This window comes from Schistocerca cancellata, chromosome 6 (assembly GCF_023864275.1).
Source record: "Schistocerca cancellata isolate TAMUIC-IGC-003103 chromosome 6, iqSchCanc2.1, whole genome shotgun sequence".
NCBI classification, from domain to species: Eukaryota; Metazoa; Arthropoda; class Insecta; order Orthoptera; family Acrididae; genus Schistocerca; species Schistocerca cancellata.
Window position 1 is genome coordinate 274,109,950 of NC_064631.1, and position 22,695 is coordinate 274,132,644.

General features: G+C 42.7%; 1 protein-coding gene across 2 annotated transcripts in view; it reads left to right on the top strand.

Annotated features, from left to right (window-relative positions):
* Positions 1-22,695, top strand: part of LOC126190793 (E3 ubiquitin-protein ligase AMFR-like) — a 314,778-nt gene that overhangs the window by 235,599 nt on the left and 56,484 nt on the right. For both annotated transcript variants that reach the window (XM_049931341.1, XM_049931339.1), the window contains exon 2: positions 8,898-9,155. In XM_049931341.1, the coding sequence (XP_049787298.1) occupies positions 8,898-9,155 (258 nt within the window). The remainder of the gene's footprint in view (positions 1-8,897; positions 9,156-22,695) is intronic.

The following is a 22,695-nucleotide window of genomic DNA, read 5'->3' on the forward strand; positions in this document are numbered from 1 at the left end:
AAATAACCACGACGTGACACAAAAATAGGTTCATGTAGAATGCCTGACACGTAGTAACAGAAGAACCACATGATACCAATTGAGAAATGGTTATTTGTAATGTTGTTAGTTTCGTAGTTCCCAGTCACTAAACGAAGCAGTAATTTTTACAACACGAATATGAAATGTAATTAAACCAATGGCCTTCCTGCTTTTAAGGTTAAAATGTAATAATAAAATCTGAGTGCAGTGTAACGCATACAGTTCACAGTAGCCATGGCGGCAATTGTATCATGGAAAATCCAATAACGTGAGAAATGAATAGTGATCTGACGTGTTTAAGAGCAAAAGAAACTGATTGAGTATATCCGCATGCTTGCCAAGTGTTTTCTGTGCTTTATGGTGATTAGAGTTCGTTTCGCGAATTTCTTGACGGGTTTCAGACTCATTGTAATACTTTCAAAACTAGGCACAATTTTACGTTCCTTGACTTTTTCGCCTTGCCTTGCTTATATGCCTTATGAGTACTATCAGGTTTTTCTTTCCCTGCTGTAACGTTTAGTCCTCTAGCATGTACGCCTGTGACGGGTTCTTCTTTGTGTGCATATCTTAACCCACAGCCGGCACATGTTCCATTACATTTAGAACATAAATCAGTTTAAGCTACCTACCGCTGCCGAATCATTAATAGATCGTATTGTGCTAATTTTTTGTCCTTGACGAACTACAGTACACTTCAGTTCCCTTTCCAGCGAACAAATAAACATGAGTGGTAACATTGCACCTCCCTTCCTTCTTTCCTGGTTTTCCCATCTTTTACAAGTCTATCAGTGCAGACTATTCTAATTTTCTCTGAAGAAAGAAAGTGTATTTTCCTCCCCCTGCTTAAAAAAAGGAAAAAAAACATTTTATTTCATCCTGGACTATAAAACGTATTTCCATATTTGTATCGCCACAATAAGCTCCGAAATAAGACTTCCTTTGCATTTTGAATGTGCTTCTCCGCTATACATGAAGTCGCGCGCAGGCGCGCGATGGTTCCTTGCGGTGTATTTACTTACACACTTCTGGCGCTTGCGGTAAACAGAAGATAAAAATTGATCAGATCAAAGGCGAGGGGTTATATTTGATCAAATACATTTGACGAAAGGCAACCTTTGACAAAAGTTTATAGTTGACAAAGCAACTTTGCCAGAAAAAATTTGATAGTGTAATACGTTCCAAAGCAAGCGTGGGGAATAGCTTCTCATTCGGTGCTGTTGCATTGTACAGTGCTGCTTAAAGAGACAGACTCACTTTTGCTAGTTGCAGCGCCCCCAATAAAATGTAAACTTCAGAAAATAAAATGCTGTCCTAAACAAGAGAAACCTCACAACCCCCAGCTCATTTCGTAAAATTTGACAAGAGTGCAGAATTCACTGTTCGAATTCTTCAACCTTATCAACAGGAATGCCGTGTACTTCTCTTTCCAAATGACCCCAGACAGAAAAATCTTCATAACTGAGAGCAGATGGATCATCCAGACTAAGGTATAAGCCCATCGTGAAGCACATTGGCGCGTCAGTTGTCATCTTGCACCAAAAGCAAAATGTGCCGTTGCCTCATCGCGCATATAGCACATTTCCAGCATTGCGCTTGGGGAAATGCCCACAAGCAGTCCTGAAAGATTCCGCTATAGAAACTGAAGGTGCCCTCGTCTAGAATGTGTGGCACCCAAACTGCAAAGAAATGTTGCTGATGTGGTTATTCATGAACAGCATGCGAGTTTACGTCATATTTGAGAGAATTTAGAGAGGGCCGTAACTGCAAACTTTACATTTCACATTTATACTAACTAGCACAATGTTTCGTACGGGAATCGGTATCGGTTCGTAACCACATATCCGCAGTTGTTTCACAAATGCATCGCTTGCAGACCATGCTTAGTAGAAAGTTTTTAATACCATTATCATATTCTTCTACCCGTGTCAGTTTCCGCTTTATTAGGACCCGAGGAATCTTATCCGCCATTTGGTTTGAATTGTGTGCACACCAGCAGCTTGAATTGCCATACCAACAGCAGAAGAAACCGTGCAGGTATTAGAGCTAGGAAAGCTCGGAAGAGCAGCCAAGACTCTCCCATCTAGTGATAGTAAGTGTGCGCGTAATTTTGTTTTCTGCAGATTTATAAGTGTTCCTTTTATTAGGCTACTGCAACTGGAGAAACATGCTGTGTATTTTTCATCTGTTGATCAGCTACACGCGCGTGCGCCGTTGTTTGCGGGAGTTTTTACTATCACCTGTGTGTTTGGCACGGATCACACTGCCCATTGCTCGCTTGCAACACGGCACGATTCCTCGAATGCTTGTGCACTCTCGGTCACTTGAGTTATTAATACTCGGTCTGGTTCCTTGCGTTATCGTGACGGATTCCGTCTCCCCCCTCCCCCAACTTCTCACGAGATAGCCAGTTGGTCAAGACTTGCATAGCATTAGTCAGTTTCTTTTACACTTTCGAAGATAATCGATAGCAAGAACCATTTTGCATCCTAGGAGAGACAGGTCATAAAGTCTAAAGTCGTGGATCCACGGGTGTCATCCTCATTAGCGAATAAGACGCTAGGAATAATAACTATAATTACCCAGAAGTGGTTGAGAATTCATTTCCCGCCACTGCGTAAGTTCAGTACGGTGTTCAATGAATATGGGACGTACACTGCGTAAAGCTTTCTTGTACTTAATTAATATTCTAAATTTTACCACACTTTCTACTGCTAGCGACGGCTGTTCCATACACATTTAATGCCGATTAAAGAGTAGCGACCAGGTCTTCGGATAAAATAAATGAGCAGTCTCTTTGTAAACCTTCACCGGACGCTATATAATTGTGATAAATCGTCTAAAACAGAGAATTTTGCGGCAGCACGTGTTCCATTTTCCCTATTTTATCAAAACACACAACACGCTGACTATAAAATTGCCATCTTCGTTCCATACCGAGAGAAGTCTTCTCTGTGGCCCTGTACCAGTTTGAGCAGTTCATTGCCATCCTGGATGCGGAAGCAGAAAAAACAGTTCTAAAGCTGAAATAAGGAATGACCTAACCACATGCGTTGCAGAGGCTGTTTATCCACAATATCTGTGAATCAGAGTGCAGTTTCAAACTTTATTATCGCAGAGCCTTGCAAAACCTCCTTCCTCGTTGTTATTTTTTGTTCTTCATTCTGAAGAATTGTTTGATGCAGCTATCCACGCTAGTGTGTTCTGCACGACCGTCTCCATCTGTACATAACAATCACCTACAACCATTTGAACTTGCATGATGATTTGAGTCTTCGTTTTCCTCTAAAATTTTTAACCCCAGCACTTCCCTCCTGTATCAAATTAACAATTCCTTGATGCCTTGGATTGTGTCCTATCGACTGATTGCTTCTTTTTGTCAGATTGCGCCGTAATTTTTTTTACCCAGTCCAGTTCATACCTCCTCATTAGTTCTTCGATCTTAGCATTCTTCTGTAACACCACATTTCAAAAGCCTCTGCTCTCTTCTTGCCTGAAGTCTTTGTCCACGTTTAAATTCTGTACAGTATCTTCAGAAAAGCGTAAGAATAACATTAAGTCTATATTTCATGCAAATGAATTTTTTGAAATTCTTGGTTTTCATTTTATTATATCCTCTACACTTCAGTTCTTTTACTGCCCAAATAGCAAAACTCGGCTACTCCGTTTAGTGGCTAATTTCCTAATATAATACTATCAGCATAGCCTGATTTAATTCGACTACATTCCATTATCTTTATTTTACTTACGTTGATGATCAGCCGTTTAACTTATTTTTAAGAAGCTTCCCATTCCGTTCAACTTTTGTACGTTTTTATATCTTCTCCCTGACCTTCAAATCCTTTCTCAAACTTCTCCTTGGTTTCCTCCAGAGCTTGCTCAATCTGCATATTAAGTAACATCGGGGGGGGGGGGGGGGGGGTTCCAAGTTCTACAGAAGTGCAGTTGCAAGACTCGAAGTTGTGGATTACATTTCGCTCGTTGTGTTTTATCGCGGCTACCTTCATAATTTCAGTCAACTTTGTCAAAAGTTTCCTCTAAATCCAAGAATGCTGTAATGATAGGTGTGTCTTTCTTTAGCTTATCTTCTAATATAACTCGTCACTACTGCCTCGCCTGTTAACGTACATTTCTCAGTGACCCAAACTGATAATCCTGGAGGTCGCCCTCAAACGATATGTAAATATAAACAAACGATATCATTCCGCAGAATTCTGTATTTTATCATCAGTCGGACACATGCCGAGGGCTATGGACCATTTTGGCGGATAATGAGTGCGTTGGCTTCATAATGTTGACGATGTCAGGCGTATTATGTTGCAGTGTGTGACGTAGGTAGTCTTAGTTGTTTGATTGTTCACTTTCCACCACTTTTCTGACTTACAATCCCACCGGTTCTTTGCCGCGGGCAATTAGTAATTTTGGCGCAAATTCCAGTATATCATTCGCACCAAGTAGCTCTGCCCTTTTTGTAGTTCCTCTGTGCACTCTCTTTGCAACAGGACGTAGTCGGTTGTTCCATCGGCTTCCTTCCAAAGTCTGTACTTCTATATTTCTAATGGTTCAGTATACCGGTGCTTATGGGATCCTTGTGATAGCATATTCTTGTGATGCAAGAATACACACACCCGTGCCCGAGGAAGAACTCGAGCCTCCGACGGGGGAAGCCGCGCGAACTGTGGCAAGGCTCCTGAGACCGCGCAGCTACCCTGATTGGCACAAGAATCTGTCTTCCTGTTTCCTAGTTACTTTCGTTACCCACAGACAGATCCTTTCCGTGTTTGCCTTGTCTTCGATCGTCTCCAATTATTGTCCTTGCACTAGTTTACTGCGCCAGCAGTCTTTCCGAATTTCAGTAGGCCTAGCTGTTTTCCGGTGAATCTTCTTTTATTGCACTTCGAGCAGCCAGGTGCCCACACAACAGAGCAGTCTTTCTTTCTTTTTTTTTTTTTTACGTGGTCTGCCCGTGCACGATTTTCTATTTCAGTGACTGCATAACTTGCAAACGTTCTCTACCACTTGATTTACTAGGCAATACAGCCTGTCCAGATCGCTGCTAGGATGTTATGCATGATGCATGTTTTCCTATCCAAGTTTTAAGCTGTGCTTATATCCAGCTCGCAATGCGAGTACTGCACGTAGTCACAAGTATGACCCTTGATGTTATTGTCATCATTCCGTTTACTTTTCAAAATTTTCCTGGTCTTCTGGCTGTTTTCTTTGCTGATCATAGCTCTCACTTGCCGATGCTTGCTGTCCAGTTACCTAGAGGACAGGCATTAAGGCGTGATACTGACGGCACTTATTTTGTGTTATTAATAATAATTAGCGCTCGCTGCTTCGCTCGCGTAGGGTTATGGTCTGCAGATTATTTTTTGTTTTTTTCTTTAATCGGATTCCTATGTTGTCCACAAATTGCAACACCTTCTAAACTTTCCACGCTAAATTAGGCCATAGAAGAATAGTCTCTTCCGAAAGTAATTACGACTAAAAAGCGGTTATGGTAGCTGGAGTTCAAGGTTATCGTTACATTACACGAATACTTGTTCCGTAGATCATGATTACGACATTTCGTAATGATATGGAACGTGTCAGTTTAACATAAGGGTTTCTTTTCTGTGTTGTTATTACTACTTCATATCTAAAAATTCATCTATTTAGTAAAAGGAATTGTACTCAGAAATTCTTTTAATTTGTTTTTGTATGTTGGTTGGCCATCTGTCACGCTTTTAATGCTTTTTGGCAAATTACTAAAGATTTTTGGGGCAGCATTATTCACCGCATTCTGTGCCATAGTCAGATTTAACACAGAATAGTGAAGGTCATCCTTTCTTCTTGTGTTGTAGCTATGCACTTCGTTATTATTTTTGTGTTAACAACATATTTCATACATGAATATCTGTATTGCGAAGGTACTGTGAATATCCCGAGTTCCGTAAATAAATGTTTGCTAGGTGGTCTTGGGTTGGCTTCAGCTATTATTCTGATTGTACGATTTTATGCAGTGAATACTTTTTTCCTTACTGATAAATTACCCCAAAATATGTCATATGAAAGCAAAGAATGAAAATAGGCAGATTAGGCTTATTTACTGATATAATTATCACCAAAATTTGCTATGACTCTAATACTATAAGTAGCTGAACCTAACCGTTTCAGCAGATCATTAATGTGTTTCTTCAAATTGAGGTTCTCATCAATGCCAATGCACACCCCAGAAATTTTGAATATTCTGCCTTAGCAACAGACTTTTGTTCAAAATCTATATACACTCCTGGAAATTGAAATAAGAACACTGTGAATTCATTGTCCCAGGAAGGGGAAACTTTATTGACACATTCCTGGGGTCAGATACATCACATGATCACACTGACAGAACCACAGGCGCACAGACACAGGCAACAGAGCATGCACAATGTCGGCACTAGTACAGTGTATATCCACCTTTCGCAGCAATGCAGGCTGCTATTCTCCCATGGAGACGATCGTAAAGATGCTGGATGTAGTCCTGTGGAACGGCTTGCCATGCCATTTCCACCTGGCGCCTCAGTTGGACCAGCGTTCGTGCTGGACGTGCAGACCGCGTGAGACGACGCTTCATCCAGTCTCAAACATGCTCAATGGGGGACAGATCCGGAGATCTTGCTGGCCAGGGTAGTTGACTTACACCTTCTAGAGCACGTTGGGTGGCACGGGATACATGCGGACGTGCATTGTCCTGTTGGAACAGCAAGTTCCCTTGCCGGTCTAGGAATGGTAGAACGATGGGTTCGATGACGGTGTGGATGCACCGTGCACTATTCAGTGTCCCCTCGACGATCACCAGTGGTGTACGGCCAGTGTAAGAGATCGCTCCCCACACCATGATGCCGGGTGTTGGCCCTGTGTGCCTCGGTCGTATGCAGTCCTGATTGTGGCGCTCACCTGCACGGCGCCAAACACGCATACGACCATCATTGGCACCAAGGCAGAAGCGACTCTCATCGCTGAAGACGACACGTCTCCATTCGTCCCTCCATTCACGCCTGTCGCGACACCACTGGAGGCGGGCTGCACGATGTTGGGGCGTGAGCGGAAGACGGCCTAACGGTGTGCGGGACCGTAGCCCAGCTTCATGGAGACGGTTGCGAATGGTCCTCGCCGATACCCCAGGAGCAACAGTGTCCCTAATTTGCTGGGAAGTGGCGGTGCGGTCCCCTACGGCACTGCGTAGGATCCTACGGTCTTGGCGTGCATCCGTGCGTCGCTGCGGTCCGGTCCCAGGTCGACGGGCACGTGCACCTTCCGCCGACCACTGGCGACAACATCGATGTACTGTGGAGACCTCACGTCCCACGTGTTGAGCAATTCGGCGGTACGTCCACCCGGCCTCCCGCATGCCCACTATACGCCCTCGCTCAAAGTCCGTCAACTGCACATACGATTCACGTCCACGCTGTCGCGGCATGCTACCAGTGTTAAAGACTGCGATGGAGCTCCGTATGCCACGGCAAACTGGCTGACACTGACGGCGGCGGTGCACAAATGCTGCGCAGCTAGCGCCATTCGACGGCCAACACCGCGGTTCCTGGTGTGTCCGCTGTGCCGTGCGTGTGATCATTGCTTGTACAGCCCTCTCGCAGTGTCCGGAGCAAGTATGGTGGGTCTGACACACCGGTGTCAATGTGTTCTTTTTTCCATTTCCAGGAGTGTATTTATCAGTGGTGTTACACCATTTACTGTATAGAATTGTATATACTGTGTTTTCTCAAAATTCAGTGAGTCTATTTGCAGAGAACTACTTGATAATGTTCTGAAAGAAATTATTTACAATTCCCTCAGTTGATTCTCGTTTGTTGGGTGTGATTACTATACTTACATCATCAGCAAAAAGAAGTAACTTCGCTTCTACATGAATACAGAGTGGCAGGTCATTAATATATATTAGTACAGTAAGGTACCCAAGACTGAACCCTGTATCTTGGTGTTGAATTTCAAAATGCAGTGAAACACGTATTTTTAAATTTTCCAACCGCAAAGCCAAATTCGAAGTTTCATAGATTTAGCTATACATATGCCTTCACAATGAAATATTTTCTTGAAACATTTCATCCCATATTTCACCATCTTTAGTGGTCCACTTTAGAAAAACACTAAGAACCGTATTTTTTATTTGCAAACAAAAGCTAATATTAGTTTTAATATATGCAGGTTTAAAAAATCTTTCACTTGCTGTTTGAGCCCATAGGGGTTAAATTTCCGAAAATGCAGAGATATGTATCTCCTCATTCCTAACCGAGAAACCAAATACAAATTTTCGTAGGTGTAGCTTCAAAATTGCCAGATGAGTGACATATTTTCAAAATAACCTTCATCCCCTATTTCAACCCCTTTTGCGCTTGATCGCATTGTGTAAATCTCAATATTTCCTATAAGCAACTGTGCGATATCTTCAGGTGGTCGTTTCTGCTGATTTCTGGTAAGAAGAAGTTGCCAATGCCCATCAGTCAGTCAGCACCTGAAAATGTAGAGTAGGAGCCTAGAAGTACTATTGCGAGATTTACACGTGATCCAGTAACCAACAAGAGAAGCATATGTTCAGGACTTGAAGTATATTGTCGTGCGTCTCTTAACAGACTTCCGTTTAGATTAAAAAGCGTCTGCCTGGTCATGAGGTGCCAGAAATGGGTTGAGAGTGAGCTATTACGAGAATCTGTATTTCAACTGATTGCTGTTCCTGCGTAATTCGTCCACAATTTAAATCCACGTTATTTCTTTGTCATTTCCTGCCTTCTCTTAAAAATAAGACTTTAGCATTAAGTGCATTGATGAAAATGTCGTTTGTACCATAATGAAGTTCTGAAGTATTGCTGACAGGTCGTGTACGCCGTTTGTTGCAGACGCTGATAAACATGGCGTACTGCGTGCTGATCCTAGTGGGCAAGGTGATCCAGAGGCTGGTGTTCGGCGAACTCCGCGTCTCCGAGCAGCAGCACATCAAGGACAAGTTCTGGAATTTTGTCTTCTACAAGTTCATATTCGTCTTCGGCGTCATCAACGTGCAGTATATGGATGAAGTGGTGCTCTGGTGCGCCTGGTTTTCCGTCCTCGGTTTCCTGCACTTGCTCGCGCAGCTTTGCAAGGACCGCTTCGAATACGTAAGTATCCACTTAGTTTATCTACCATGTAGCGTATATTAAGTGCTCAGCTGGCTTGTGTGTGTCACATCGATGGACACAAAAATTTGTTTTTGTATGCCCATCTGATTGAAGGTTTTAGGGACTTACGCCGTTCATTTACGTAATAACATGGAACACCTGCAGGTGTCCTTTTGATGTTACTTCTTTATAGCTACGAGTTTAGGCGATTTATACGCCAATTAAGGCTCGAAGATGGCGTATTGAATCACCGAAACTGGTAACCGATATGTGCGTGAACAACGTACTGTTGGAAAGAGCAAACTCTGGAGTTTCGCATGGTTCTCACTAGGTAGCAGCAGTGTGTGCTACTTCACTTCTAGGAAAAATGATTTTGGGACAACAGAAAGCGTTTTGTGTTTTACGTTTCGCGCAGTGGGGTTCAGTAATAACTGTCCAGTGCGACTTACGTGTAAGGTATGCTGTGGATCCTCCTAGAGCACAGAGCATTAGAGTATGGTATGAACAATTCCGAGAAACAGGTTGTTGAGTAAAGGCAAATCGCCGGGCCATTCCCGAGTGTCTGATACATGCGTCGAACGCATCCGCCATAGTTTTACAAGGAGTACGCAGAAATCCGTTCGCCGTGCAGCTCGACAGCTCCACAAGCCACCGATGTCCGCCTGGCGTGTGTTGCGTCGACGTTTACACATGAAACCATACAAAATTCAGCTACTGCAACCTCTTTCGTGAAGGTGACAAACAACAACGTGTGATGGTCCGTAATTTTGTTCTTGGCAAGATGGAAGATGACAGTTTTCGGGTATTTTTTAATCGAAGGATTATTGAATGATGGATCGGTCTCACTGGACCAAATGATTCAGCCTTACATTACTGGCCTCAGAGGTCATCGCACCTGTCTGTATGTGATGATTTCTTGTGCGGGTTTATGAAAGACTCTGTTTATGTGCCTCAGTTACCAACAACAATGAATGAACTGAGGCATCGCATAAACAGCAGCTGTGGAAGCTGTAACTCAAGACATGCTCGCTGCAGTGTGGGAACAATTTGAATACCGTATTGACATATGCCATGTATCTCAAGGGGGGGGGGGGGGGGAGCATATTGAACGCCTGTCAACAGGTCTGAAAGAAAACTGAGTTTCTCATTCATTAAAAAAAATCATTGTACATGTTTATTAATTTCAGAAATACAGACGGACCAAATCGGATGATTCTTCCTGATACACCCTGTATATAACATTGAAAGGCGGCTCTAGGTGTGCGTGGTAAGTAACGACGTTGCTCGCTTTCCCCCAAGACCTTTGAAACCCTTAGACGGAGAGACTGCAAGCAAGAAATAATTTATTCAGGAAGTAACTTGCGGAAAAAGACACCATCTGCAAAAGCTTGTGCACTTGCGTGCAATTTTTGCCCTTTGGTAAACTTGCCTTACAAAATCTCTTAAAAGAGCACACTGGTCGCATTCGAACGCCGTGGTTGGTGAAGAATTGATGCAAGGTGGTCTTGTGAGTTCCCACTGCCGACAGCAGTCCCGCGTTGCCTGTGAAACGGTGTACAAGGTATGTGAGAAAAGTAATGAGAATGATTTTTTTATCTATCAAAGTTTTCATTTTTTCATCAAACTCTGTCTCTGTCAAAGTACTTTCATTCGGCAGCTATATACTGGCACAGTCGTTCCCAATCTTGGTAGCAGTGCTGAAGTGCTTAAACTGATATGACCCTTCATATGTCGATCACATTTCTTTGAATGTTCTCTACAGTCGCAAAATGACGTAATTTTAAACATTTTTCGACTTGGGAAAAAGAAAAAAGTCAAAGGGACTTAGATAGGGTGAATTCGGGTAAATGTACTAACAGGAATGACGTACGACGTAGAGCGCTGTCATGTTCGAGCATCAGCTAGTCTGCAATGTCCGGTTTCCTTGATTCACTCTTTTTTTCCTGAGCCATCCAAGGGCATCTGTGTAAAACACTTGGTTGACGGTTTGTCCTGGACGAACAAATTGGTTATGCGCGCCACCCCTACTGTCAAAAAGCAAAGCTGCATTGTTTTGATCTTTGATCTGCTCATTCGAGCTTTTTTTCAGTCGAGATGTCCGTGTGCCACTCTGACTCTGCCACTTTCTGAGGATCATTCACAAAAGTCTAGGATTCATCACCTGTGACCACCAGAGTGAACAATTCATGGTCATTGGCAATCATCTCAAGACGATCAACGCACACGTTTCTTAGACTGTCCTGCTCAGTTGTGAAGTTTTTCGGCACCATTTTGTGACAAACCCTCTGCATGTGCAAAACTTCGCTTAGAATATGATGTATGGTGAAAGTATGTAAGTGTAACAGGTCGCCCGCAATCCTTATAGTTAAATGTCGGTCTGATCTCACACGAGCACGCACCCATTCGACATTTTCGTCAGTTTTTGGAGGCCTTGAGCGAGGTTCATCTCAAATGTATTCTCGGCCTTCCAAAAACGATTTGTGCCAGCGCAAAACTTGTGCTCTTGATAAGCGATGTTCCCCATAGGCCTGTTCCAACTTTCCGAAGGTCACCAGGTACACATAAAAATAAACCACACATCTTCACTGATCGCGCTCTCAAAATCGCGTAATGGCTATACCGAGCTGAACCTGTGATATCTGGTAGGGATGAACAAACTGGTCTACACAAGTAGAACAACACGGCGTTGCCATATCGCTCGCCACCTTGTTAGTTTCATTACTTTTCTCACACACCTCGTATGTACCAGTCTGATGTGTGAAATCAACGTGTCGGCGTGGAGAGCAATGTTGGGGGCGTACTTGTGACCACACCGCGAATGCCCGATTTGCTGCGTATCGCCGGCCGCGGTCTCCGAGCGGTTCTAGACGCTTCAGTCCGTAACTGCGCGACTGCTACAGTCGCCGGTTCGAATCCTGTCTGGGATGTGTGTGATGTCCTTAGGTTAGTTAGGTTTAAGTAGTTCTAAGTTCTAGGGGACTGATGACCTCAGATGTTAAGTCCCATAGCGCTCAGAGCCATTTGAGCCATTTTGCTGTACTATCAGCGCGGACTATCCAACATGTCTGCGTGGAGTGGTGTACCGCCCGCAACCATGTAACACGGTGCAAGAACTGTGGTCGTAAAAAGGCCCTAACCAAGAGGGACCGGAGGGGAGTGTGATGCAGTGTCAGTGACAACCGATTTCCAACTCCGACAGGAGTCGCTGCTGTCGGTGAACGCAGGTCTATCTCAAGCAAGTTTTGAGAGAACGTAGCAAAGGGAAATGCATGTAATGGACAATGTACCTCGTAAATGGCTGCTTACGGCGACACACAACGCTGTACGTCTTCAGTGGGCCAAACAACACGGAAAGCGGGCAAACATTAGCTGACTGAAAGTGTGTAGTGTGGTCCATTGAGGCGCGATTTTTCAAATGATGCAAGGCACTGACTACACCAAAGGCGCAGTGAGGCCATGTCTATGTGGGACGGTCTAGTTCAGGCCGGAAGTCGTTCAGTGTGTGTGTGTGTGTGTGTGTGTGTGTGTGTGTGTGTGTGTGTGTGTGTGTGTGTGTGTGTGTGTTTCACAAAATCAAAGTGTTGCCTTTCTTTTACATAATCTGACGAGTATGGTGTGGATACTCCCGCCAAGATGACAGCCATGTTTACAGGTCTACACGAAATCGCTTCTGGTTGCATACTTGAAAAACTTATCAACTCTCTCCCTCGCTGTATTAACGCCATTAGTAGGACTACAGGCGCTGTTTCACATTACATCAGCTTGATGTCTATGAAGTGATTACCTTTTTTCCGGGTGCCTACCTACTGCAGTCGCTGCATGCAGGTGAAAACTGTAATGCTTGTAAAAGTCAGTAGGAAACTTTTATCATGGCGTGGATGTTGTAAGGCTGTTGTTGATGCTGATGTTGATACAGAGATCCGTTTTATTTCAGTGTAGTGGATTATTAACGGGACTTCAACAACGCAAGCTACACTACTGGCCATTAAAATTGCTACACCATGAAGAAATGCAGATAAACGGGTATTCATTGGACAAATATATTATATTAGAACTGACGTGTGATTACATTTTCACGCAATTTGGGTGCATATGAAAAATCAGTACTCAGAACAACCACCTCTGGCCGTAATTACGGCCTTGATACGCCTGGGCATCGAGTCAAACAGAGCTTGGATGGCGTGTACAGGTACAGCTGACCATGCAGATTCAACACGATACCACAGTTCATCAAGAGTAGTGACTGGCGTATTGTGACGAGCCAGTTGCTCGGCCACCATTGACCAGACGTTTTCAATTGGTGATAGATCTGGAGAATGTGCTGGCCAGGGCAGCAGCCGAACATTTTGTGTGTCCAGAAAGGACCGTATAGGACCTGCAACATGCGGTCGTGCATTATCCTGCTGAAATGTAGGGTTTCGCAGGGATCGAATGAAGGGTAGAGCCACGGGTCGTAACACATCTGAAATGCAACGTCCACTGTTCAAAGTGCCGTCAATGCGAACAAGAGGTGACAGAGACGTGTAACCAATGACACCCCATACCATCACACCGGGTGATACGCCAGTATGGCGATGACGAATACACGCTTCCAATGTGCGTTCACCGCGATGTCGCCAAACACGGATGCGACCATCATGATGCTGTAAACAGAACCTGGATTCATCCGAAAAAATGACGTTTTGCCATTCGTGCATCCAGGTTCGTCGTTGAGTACACCATCGCAGGCGCTCCTGTCTGTGATACAGCGTCAAGGGTAACCGCAGCCATGGTCCCCGAGCTGATAGTCCATGCTGCTGCACTCATCGTCGAACTGTTCGTGCAGATTGTTGTTGTCTTGCAAACGTCCACATCTGTTAACTCAGGGACCGAGACGTGGCTGCACGATCCGTTACAGCCATGTGGATAAGATGCCTATCATCTCGAGTGCTAGTGATACGAGGCCGTTGGCATCTAGCATGGCGTTCCGTATTACCCTCCTGAACCCACCGATTCCATATTCTGCTAACAGTCATTGGATGTCGAGCAACGCGAGCAGGAATGTAGCGATACGATAAACCGCAATCGCGATAGGCTACAATCCGACCTTTATGTAAGTCTGAAACGTGATGGTACGCATTTCTCCCCCTTACACGAGGCATAACAACAATGTTTCACCAGAATGGGATGAGAAGTTCCGCCTTATGCAAGACACCTTATTTTCTTTTGTTTCACCCATACATGTTTCAGCACTTTTGTGCTATCGTCAGTGGGTTCTATTTTTATTTTTAACTTACATGATGTTATTGTCCACTTGTTTCGGTAGCTGTTCTGCTACACAATATACAACGTGTCATAGTTTTGAAGTTGTGGTACGTTTTCCTGTGTTGTTGGCGAAGTAAATAGGCTTACTTCTCCGCCTATGTTTTGAGTAATCGGAAAAACTGCATTGCCACGCGAACACAGGCAAAGAAGTAAGTCTGTTTACTTCGCCAACAACACAGGAAAACGTACCACAACTTCAAAACTATGACAAGTCGTATATTGTGTAGCAGAACAGCTACCGAAACAAGTGGACAATAACAGCATGTAAGTTAAAAATAAAAATAGAACCCACTGACGATAGCACAAAAGTGCTGAAACATGTTGTCTATGGGTGAAACAAAAGAAAAAATGTGTCTTGCATAAGACGGAACTTCTCATCCCATTTTCTCAGCAAGCACGGAGACAAGAAGAAGAACTGCACCACAAGATGATTAAGGTTTCACCAGGCAACGCCGGTCAACTGCTGTTTGTGTATGAGAAATCGGTCGGAAAGTTTCCTCATGTCAGCACGTTGTAGGTGTCGCCACTGGCGCCAACCTCGTGTGGATGCTCTGAAAAGCTGATTATTTGCATATCAGAGCATCTTCTTCCTGTCGGTTAAATTTCGCGTCTGTAGTACGTCATCTTCGAGGTGTAGCAATTTTAATGGCCAGTAGTGTATTTTGAAAACATTGTCAGATATTCCCTTTTGTAACTAGTGTTTCCCGTGTGCGATTTCTGGGGTATCTTTGATGACACGTTCTTGCTAGTTTTCTGTGCTTAAGTATAACTACTACTAATTTCACAGTTAACAACAGATCTTTATATTCTTCCTCTGATGCCGATATTGGGTTTAACAGAAAGCTACTGACAGCGGCAATTGAGCTATCCTTACGTAACACAATGCTGTTATCAGTGCAGTCACAAAAAAGTCATCTCGATCTCTCATTTTCACTTTATCTGATGAGAGATATGCATCTGAAGAGGCAGAACAAGAAATTCAGTATAAATCTCTCTTGAAAGAGGTCTACCGCAACGATGGTATCCGGCAGTAAAACCAAAAGTGGACAAGATAAAGTTCCAATTTTGAGCAGTACAGCTCGCCTTGGTAACAGCCACAACCTGTTAGCCTGACCTTTAACTGTCGGATGATCGCGGTAGGTGCGAAGTTCATTTCAGAGATTGTTATCTTGATTAATTATCTGATGAAGCTGAAGTAATCTTGAGTAATTACTTGGAAACAGTTTGCGAAACAAGGTTGGTCGTTGCCTCGAGTAAGTGTTTCTAGCTAACAGCTCTGTCGGCTTTGCGGAACATTTAACAAAGCTGTGTTTAATGCCTCTAATCAAAAACTTAGTGCTGCAATAAATGCTAGAATAGTTTTCTTACAGAATACTTTTTTGTCATTTGAGAATGTCTCCTACACCTACCGCGAACTTCATTTGTAATAGCTGATACAGTAAAATGCAATGCAATGCAAACAACAGTTTACATTGTTAGGGGGAAAAACGGTCCGCGCCTGCATTGTTGTTATTTATTTGATCATTACTAGTTTCAAGGCCGAAGCCTATCAAGCACTGTTGCTCGTTAAAGACAGGCAAGCTATCGTCTCAATTAAGTGGTGCACACGTGAGTCATATTACATCCAACATTTCTCTCCTCACTGGCCAGCGGCCAGACAGACTGAGAAGATTATGAAGTTCACGCTGGGTGTAGGGGACGTTCCCAAATGACAAAATATTACAAAACAGGAATAAAAATAAAAGTTTCTGTGTTAAAGGCAATATTGTGTACATTTCAACAGGAGCTTCATGTTAAAGTTGGATTTCCCAGTACATGGGCCTGTAAATCTTGTCGATCTTGTCAGTTTTAGCAAATCTTGCAATAGAGTAATTGTTTACTTCCTGGAAGGACGCTACAGCTGCCGTACAGGATTGGCTCTGAGCACTATGGGAATTAACTGCTGTGGTCATCAGTCCCCTAGAACTTAGAACTACTTAAACCTAACTAACCTAAGGACATCACACAAATCCATGCCCGAGGCAGGATTCGAACCTGCGACCGTAGCGGTCGCGCAGTTCGACTGGCGCGCCTAGAACCGCTCGGCCACTCCGGCCGGCCCGTACAGGATTACTAAGAATAAATTTCCCCTGTAGCATTGTAGAACAACGTGCAAATATTTACGTTGATCATGTCAGTAAGCTTTTCTTCAATTAGTATTATGACTCCACTTAGCACCTCGCATCTGAATTCGCTGTAGTGCTAACACACTCTGGAATATAAAGCCCCACCGGCATGTCAGCACGTAGTGGCTCTTCTGGAAAACCTGGAATTCTCAGGGAATTAAATTTTACCGGGAATCAGGGAATTTGAGGAATTTCATAAAATCTCAGGGAATTCTGTGTTTTTTTACCTAGAAATGAAATTTGATTTCATTGGTTTCTATTAATCACAAATTTTAAAATATTAATATTTTAAATAAATTATCGGTGTTCAATACCTGTCGAGACGAAACAAAAGTAGTTATTGCGAGATGCTGCTCCCCACCGCTCAACGTTAATTTATCAGGGACTTCTTATGACGCCTTCGTGATCCCCAAACCGGCAGTTCCCAGGGATATTTTTTTTTTTTATTAGTTTGTGTAGTCACCCTGGGAAGAGAGAATGGGGAGTTGTCTGCTCGCTCATTTTGCAGACCTATGAAGGAGGGAAATGCATGACCACAATACAGCGACCTGGCTTTCGCCCCCCCCCCCCCTTCCTCCCTGTTACACTCCCCTGAACACGTTTGTTCCGTAATAGTTCTACTGTACTTAACCCGGCGTGAATGAGGTGAGAAATTGTTACACCAGCTATGAAGTGGGTATGAGATACCCGAAACTCTGATGACGAATTTATGATGCTATAATCATGTATTAAATATTTTTTTACTTGGGATGTTAATTATGGTGTCTATTAAACAAGATGAGTATGTAAAATAAGTAAGTAAAATACTATGTTAAAGATATAAAACTTTTTTTGGGTGAAATAATGAAGTATTTATATTTCTCAGAAAAGTACAAGTTTCAGAAGTTTCTAATTTTTTAATACAAAATTCGAACACAATTGCTGTTTCTTTGATTAATTAACATAATGATATTATCTTCTAATTATAAAACAGAAAAAGAAAATTAAAGTTCTCATGAGATCAGTTAGCTCAGCACCAACATTACATCAATCAGCACATTCTGCGCACTTAAAAATCGCTTGCTCATACGTATTGGCTTCTCATACTCCGAACAAGATTTTGTTTTCGTGTGTTTTTTAGTACAGTCAGCACACCAGATATAGCTCCCAGTTTTTTTGAACTGGCGATGAAGTTTCTCCTACTTGATCAGCAATTTTCTTTCGAATTTTCCTTGGAAGGCGTAAGTTTTCTTGTGTAATGCGAAGGCTGTGACTTATCAGATTCAAACCTAAAGTACAAATGAAATCTTGACGCTTCATGCCTGTGTGGTCACCTTTATTATTTTCTCTGTAGCCTGTGATGGCATTAATGGCAGCCGTGTTTAGTATACCATAAAAAAATTGTGATAGGCCAACGTTTGCTGTTGCGGGCATCATAAGTGGCACTGAGTTCATCTACGGCATCGACACTGCTTTTGTTGCATTGTAATAAGTAATCATTTGGTCTTCTTTTGTCACCTGTCCAGTGTTCTGTGTTTTTATCATGGTGTAAAGTTGACATAACCAGTAAATATTTATTTATTTATTTATTTTAGGTACGTAGGACACCAATGTAACGTCATCTGGAACCCAAATCGAGAACTATATACTTCTGTTCCTTTTTTGAAAATCTCAGGTACACTTGTCTTGTTTTTACGGGCTGCGCCGGCAGAAGTCAGTGAATGTTCTTTCAAGAGATGAATCATAAGGGGTTAATTAGTAAACCAATTATCGAATGTCAGATTCCTATTTGTTTTTGTTATTCGCTCAACTAAACGGTTTACAGGATCACAGGCTTTATTACTAAGCTGGTAAGGTCCTGTTAGTTGTTTTCCCGAGTATACTTACAGTTTGAGGATGTAGAATGCCTTCGCATCTACAAGAGCATATGTTTTTATACCGTATTCGGCTGGTTTGTTTGGCATGTATACGCGGGAAGGACATCCCCCGTGGAAAGATAACAGCATCTCATCAATAGTAAGGTTTCGGGCGGAATTTAGTGTTGTTGAATGTTTTCAACAAAATAATCAAAAATATCCTTTATGGCAGCCAGATTGTCAGTCGTTTTCCTTTTGTCCCCGGTGTTCTTATTATCAAATCCCAAACAATTTTGGAGAACGTAAAACCTCTGCAGTGACATTGTAGTCCGAAAGATTGCAACTCTGATACCAACTGTCCGCCACAAAGCGTTCAAGTTTTGTCTATTTGAGCAGTTTAGGCCCTCTATATACAAAAGTCCCATAAATACCTTCAAATCCTCCGAAGTTGCATTGTTCATGTGGTACTGCTCTTTATTTTCTGGACATTTCCCCCTGATATCCTTATTTGATTATTTGTATGTGTAAATATAGTATTCAACATACTGTTTGTTATAAAAAGACTACATCATTCAGTCTCTGTTTTGGCATGTTTTGCAGCACGTTTTACGCTTGCAGAATTGGTAATAATATTCTCTGAACGAAAACGAACACTTTACCTCGGACAATCCTTCATCCATTTTGTACCATCTTTGGACGTGTATTAAAGGAAAAAAAAGAAAAGCGTACCTCAGGTGACTAGTAGCCGGTAACGCAAATTTTAGCTCTTCAGAATTCTACAAAATGCCCTCTTGCTCCAAATCGCTTTCTTCACTTCTTTGAGAAGTTTTTTTAAAACCCTTTTACGCTCTCGGAGTCACAGGAACTAGCATTTGAACTGTTTTCTAAAACTACTTCTCGTAGTTCTTCATAAGACATCTTGAGAAACATAAAATCTAAAAACAAAGCAAATAATATTATAAATAACTATATATCTCATAAATTTGCTGACAGCTCATAAATCTAACACTGACTACGAGGTCGGGTGTGACGTAATCTAGCCACCTTTGCAGTCTTGTATCTCCCTCTGACGCTGGTGCTACAGTAAACTCAACACTGCATGTTGCCCCTCTCCCTTACTTTCAGCTACTGTGACAACAAGATTTGTGTGGCAACAATGACATTCAATAATCAGGGCTTCAACACACCTCGGGGATGACATACCCGACCTCACTCATGTCGGGTTAAATGTACTACTGCACTTAAATGTGGTACATGAATTTAATATTTATTCTTAACCACTTCATTTAACAATAACGTTAAAACAGATTTTTAATAATCTGCGGTTTTTCCATCCCCTGAAACGCGAAACTGTTAGTAGTACGTCCTTTTTTTTTTTTTTGTAGGAAATTTAATTTAGTATAGTGTTGTACTGGGAAACATTTTCGCAAGAGGCCGCGGTTTTTGAGATTTCCAAGAAAAACTTATAAAAGTTATGTTTAAATAACGCACCGCTCCACGCTCACACTTCACCCCATTTAATATATTATTCCTTAAGCTCCCTTCCATCACTGTCCAAAAATTTACGACTGCACTAATTTTCCACCCAAATTTTTCTTCATTGTTTGGACTAAAAGAAAAACAAAGGTCTGTATAAGACTGAAGCGGGATATTCTTTGAAGAAGCCATCGCTGGGGCTCATGCGTGCGATGGTTGTTGTAGACGTTGTTCAGCTTCGACAGTTATCATTCAGTGGCACACAGGTACCGAAGGATGTCTTCGCCCATAAGCTGCCCCTCTACTACTTGCCATTGATCCACACTTTCTTGTCTGAAGTTTGTAAGTTTTCGTAGGAAACAGCACTGGAATTCCAAGCGACTAATTTCTGCCAAGGTTGGCCCCCTTAGCCAGAACAACTGTCATTTGTTGGCTTTATCCTAGAGAGACGGGCGATTGTGAAATAATGATCCTGTGTATTGTACGCGTTCCTTTTTTTTTTTTTTTTTTTTTTTTTTTTTCACTTCATAACTTCCTCTCCTGTGGTAACCTCTTCATCTCACCGTACCCTCTCCAGTTATCTGTTGGAAATACTTCTGTCTTCTCCTACAGTTTTTACCATCTGTAGCTCCTTATATACCCTAATGTCTCAACATGTGTCCTATCGTTCTGTCCCTTTTTCTTGTCATTATTTCCTCCATAATCCTTCCCTCGTCGATCCTCAAATTAAGATGGATGCTTGGTAAAAGTAAATTCATTTAGCGAGGGACCCTCTTTGCCTGTGTCAGTTTGCTGCGTATATTTTCATTGCTCCGTGTGTCATGCTTAATTTTGCTTCCAAGGTAACAGAATTCGTTCACCTCATCTATTTCGTGGCCCTTATGTTCACTAATCTCATTTCTGCTTCTCCTTATTACTTTCATCTTTCTTTGTTGTGCTCTCAATTTATAGTCTCTCTTCACTTTCACTGAGGAGAGAATTGTCGTCAGTGAACCTTATCATTGACATACTTCCACCCTGAATTTTAATCTCACTACTGACTATGCCTCTTACTTTCGTCATTGCTTCTCCGATGTATAGCGTATGGCTTTACAGTCCCGGCTTGGCGAAAGAATTACGGTAAGGGTCCCTGCATCATTCATTTACTAGGGAATCAGTGTACAGGATATGGATGGGTAAAACAGACCGGTTAAAACCGATAGCGGTATTTTAGTTCTGAATAACCGGTGTTTTTCCGTATTTGTTATAACAGGTGTTTATTTTTTACTAATGTTGTTGTTGTTTTGGTCTTCAGTCGAGAGACTGGTTTGATGCAGCTCTCCATGCTACTCTATCCTGTGCAAGCTTCTTCATCTCCCAGTACGTACTGCAACCTACATCCTTCTGAATCTGCTTAGTGTATTCATCTCTTGGTCTCCCTCTAAGATTTTTACCCTCCACGCTGCCCTCCAATACTAAATTGGTGATCCCTTGATGCCTCAGAATACGCTCTACCAACCGATCCCTTCTTCTAGTCAAGTTGTGCCACAAATTTCTTTTCTCTCCAATTCTGTTCAATACCTCCTCATCAGTTTTGTGATCTACCCATCTAATCTTCAGCATTCTTCTGTAGCACCACATTTCGAAAGCTTCTATTCTCTTCTTGTCCAAACTATTTATCGTCCACGTTTCACTTCCATACATGGCTATACTCCATACAAATACTTTCAGAAACGACTTCCTGACACTCTATACTCAAAGTTAACAAATTTCTATTCTTCAGAAATGCCTTCCTTGCCATTGCCAATCTACATTTTATATCCTCTCTACTTCGACCATCATCAGTTATTTTGCTCCCCAAATAGCAAAACTCATTTACTACTAATAACGGTGTAAAAATCGGAAATATCATTCAGCCATAGCGACAGTGCTAAAATTTTTCGTTTTTAAATAAACCTTTTTTTAAATTTTTTATTCGTAAAATTTGCATTGGTGCAAAATATTGCATTATTATAGAAAATGGGAAAAGCGATCAATGCTATTGCAGTAACAGTGCATGCAGCAACGAGTAACAAACATATGACATCAGAATTGATAAAACACTGCTGAGTTCCAGTTTGCAGTGTGTCGTGGCCTTAAAGATAGATGGGTGTAAAACAATTTTATTGATCAGATATTTATTAATACGGAGTTTAAATCATGACTCTACACTTGGCAGTTTTCCCGCATTTTTGAAAAGAAACATAGATCAATAAAGTCTTGCTCCTGCTGCGGCTTCCCCCAGGAGTCACGGAAAGAGAACCAGAACTCGACCTAACGCCAGCCGTGCGCATCGAGCGCTGTGCCGTCATACGCTCGAAGATTCTGAACGACGCGCAGCACGAAGACAGCACCCTGGATGAGATGATCGCGAGCTCCCACACCTTGAAGCCCAGCTCGCTCGCGTCTTTGAGGACCATGGCCTCCTCCTATTCAACGTGACTCTCTGGACGCCGGGACGCAGGTCGAGAACGCTTGCCTGATGGACGGCGTGTTGTATTTCGCCGCCCTCTGCTGGCGACACCAGTCGAGCCGAAGGTGGTTGCCGACTATTTGGTAGACTATGTGGGTTTCGCCTTCTTTGACCGCGACGTTGCCAGGCTTGCGGAGTCCTTCCGGTATTCGAAGGTGGGGCTCCACTGAGGCGTCGAAGCCCCATTGCGCGAGTCCACGCGCGGGATACACGACCGCGTCGTGACGTTTCACGCTGGACCCGTGAGTTTGTCCACAAGTCTGGACGAC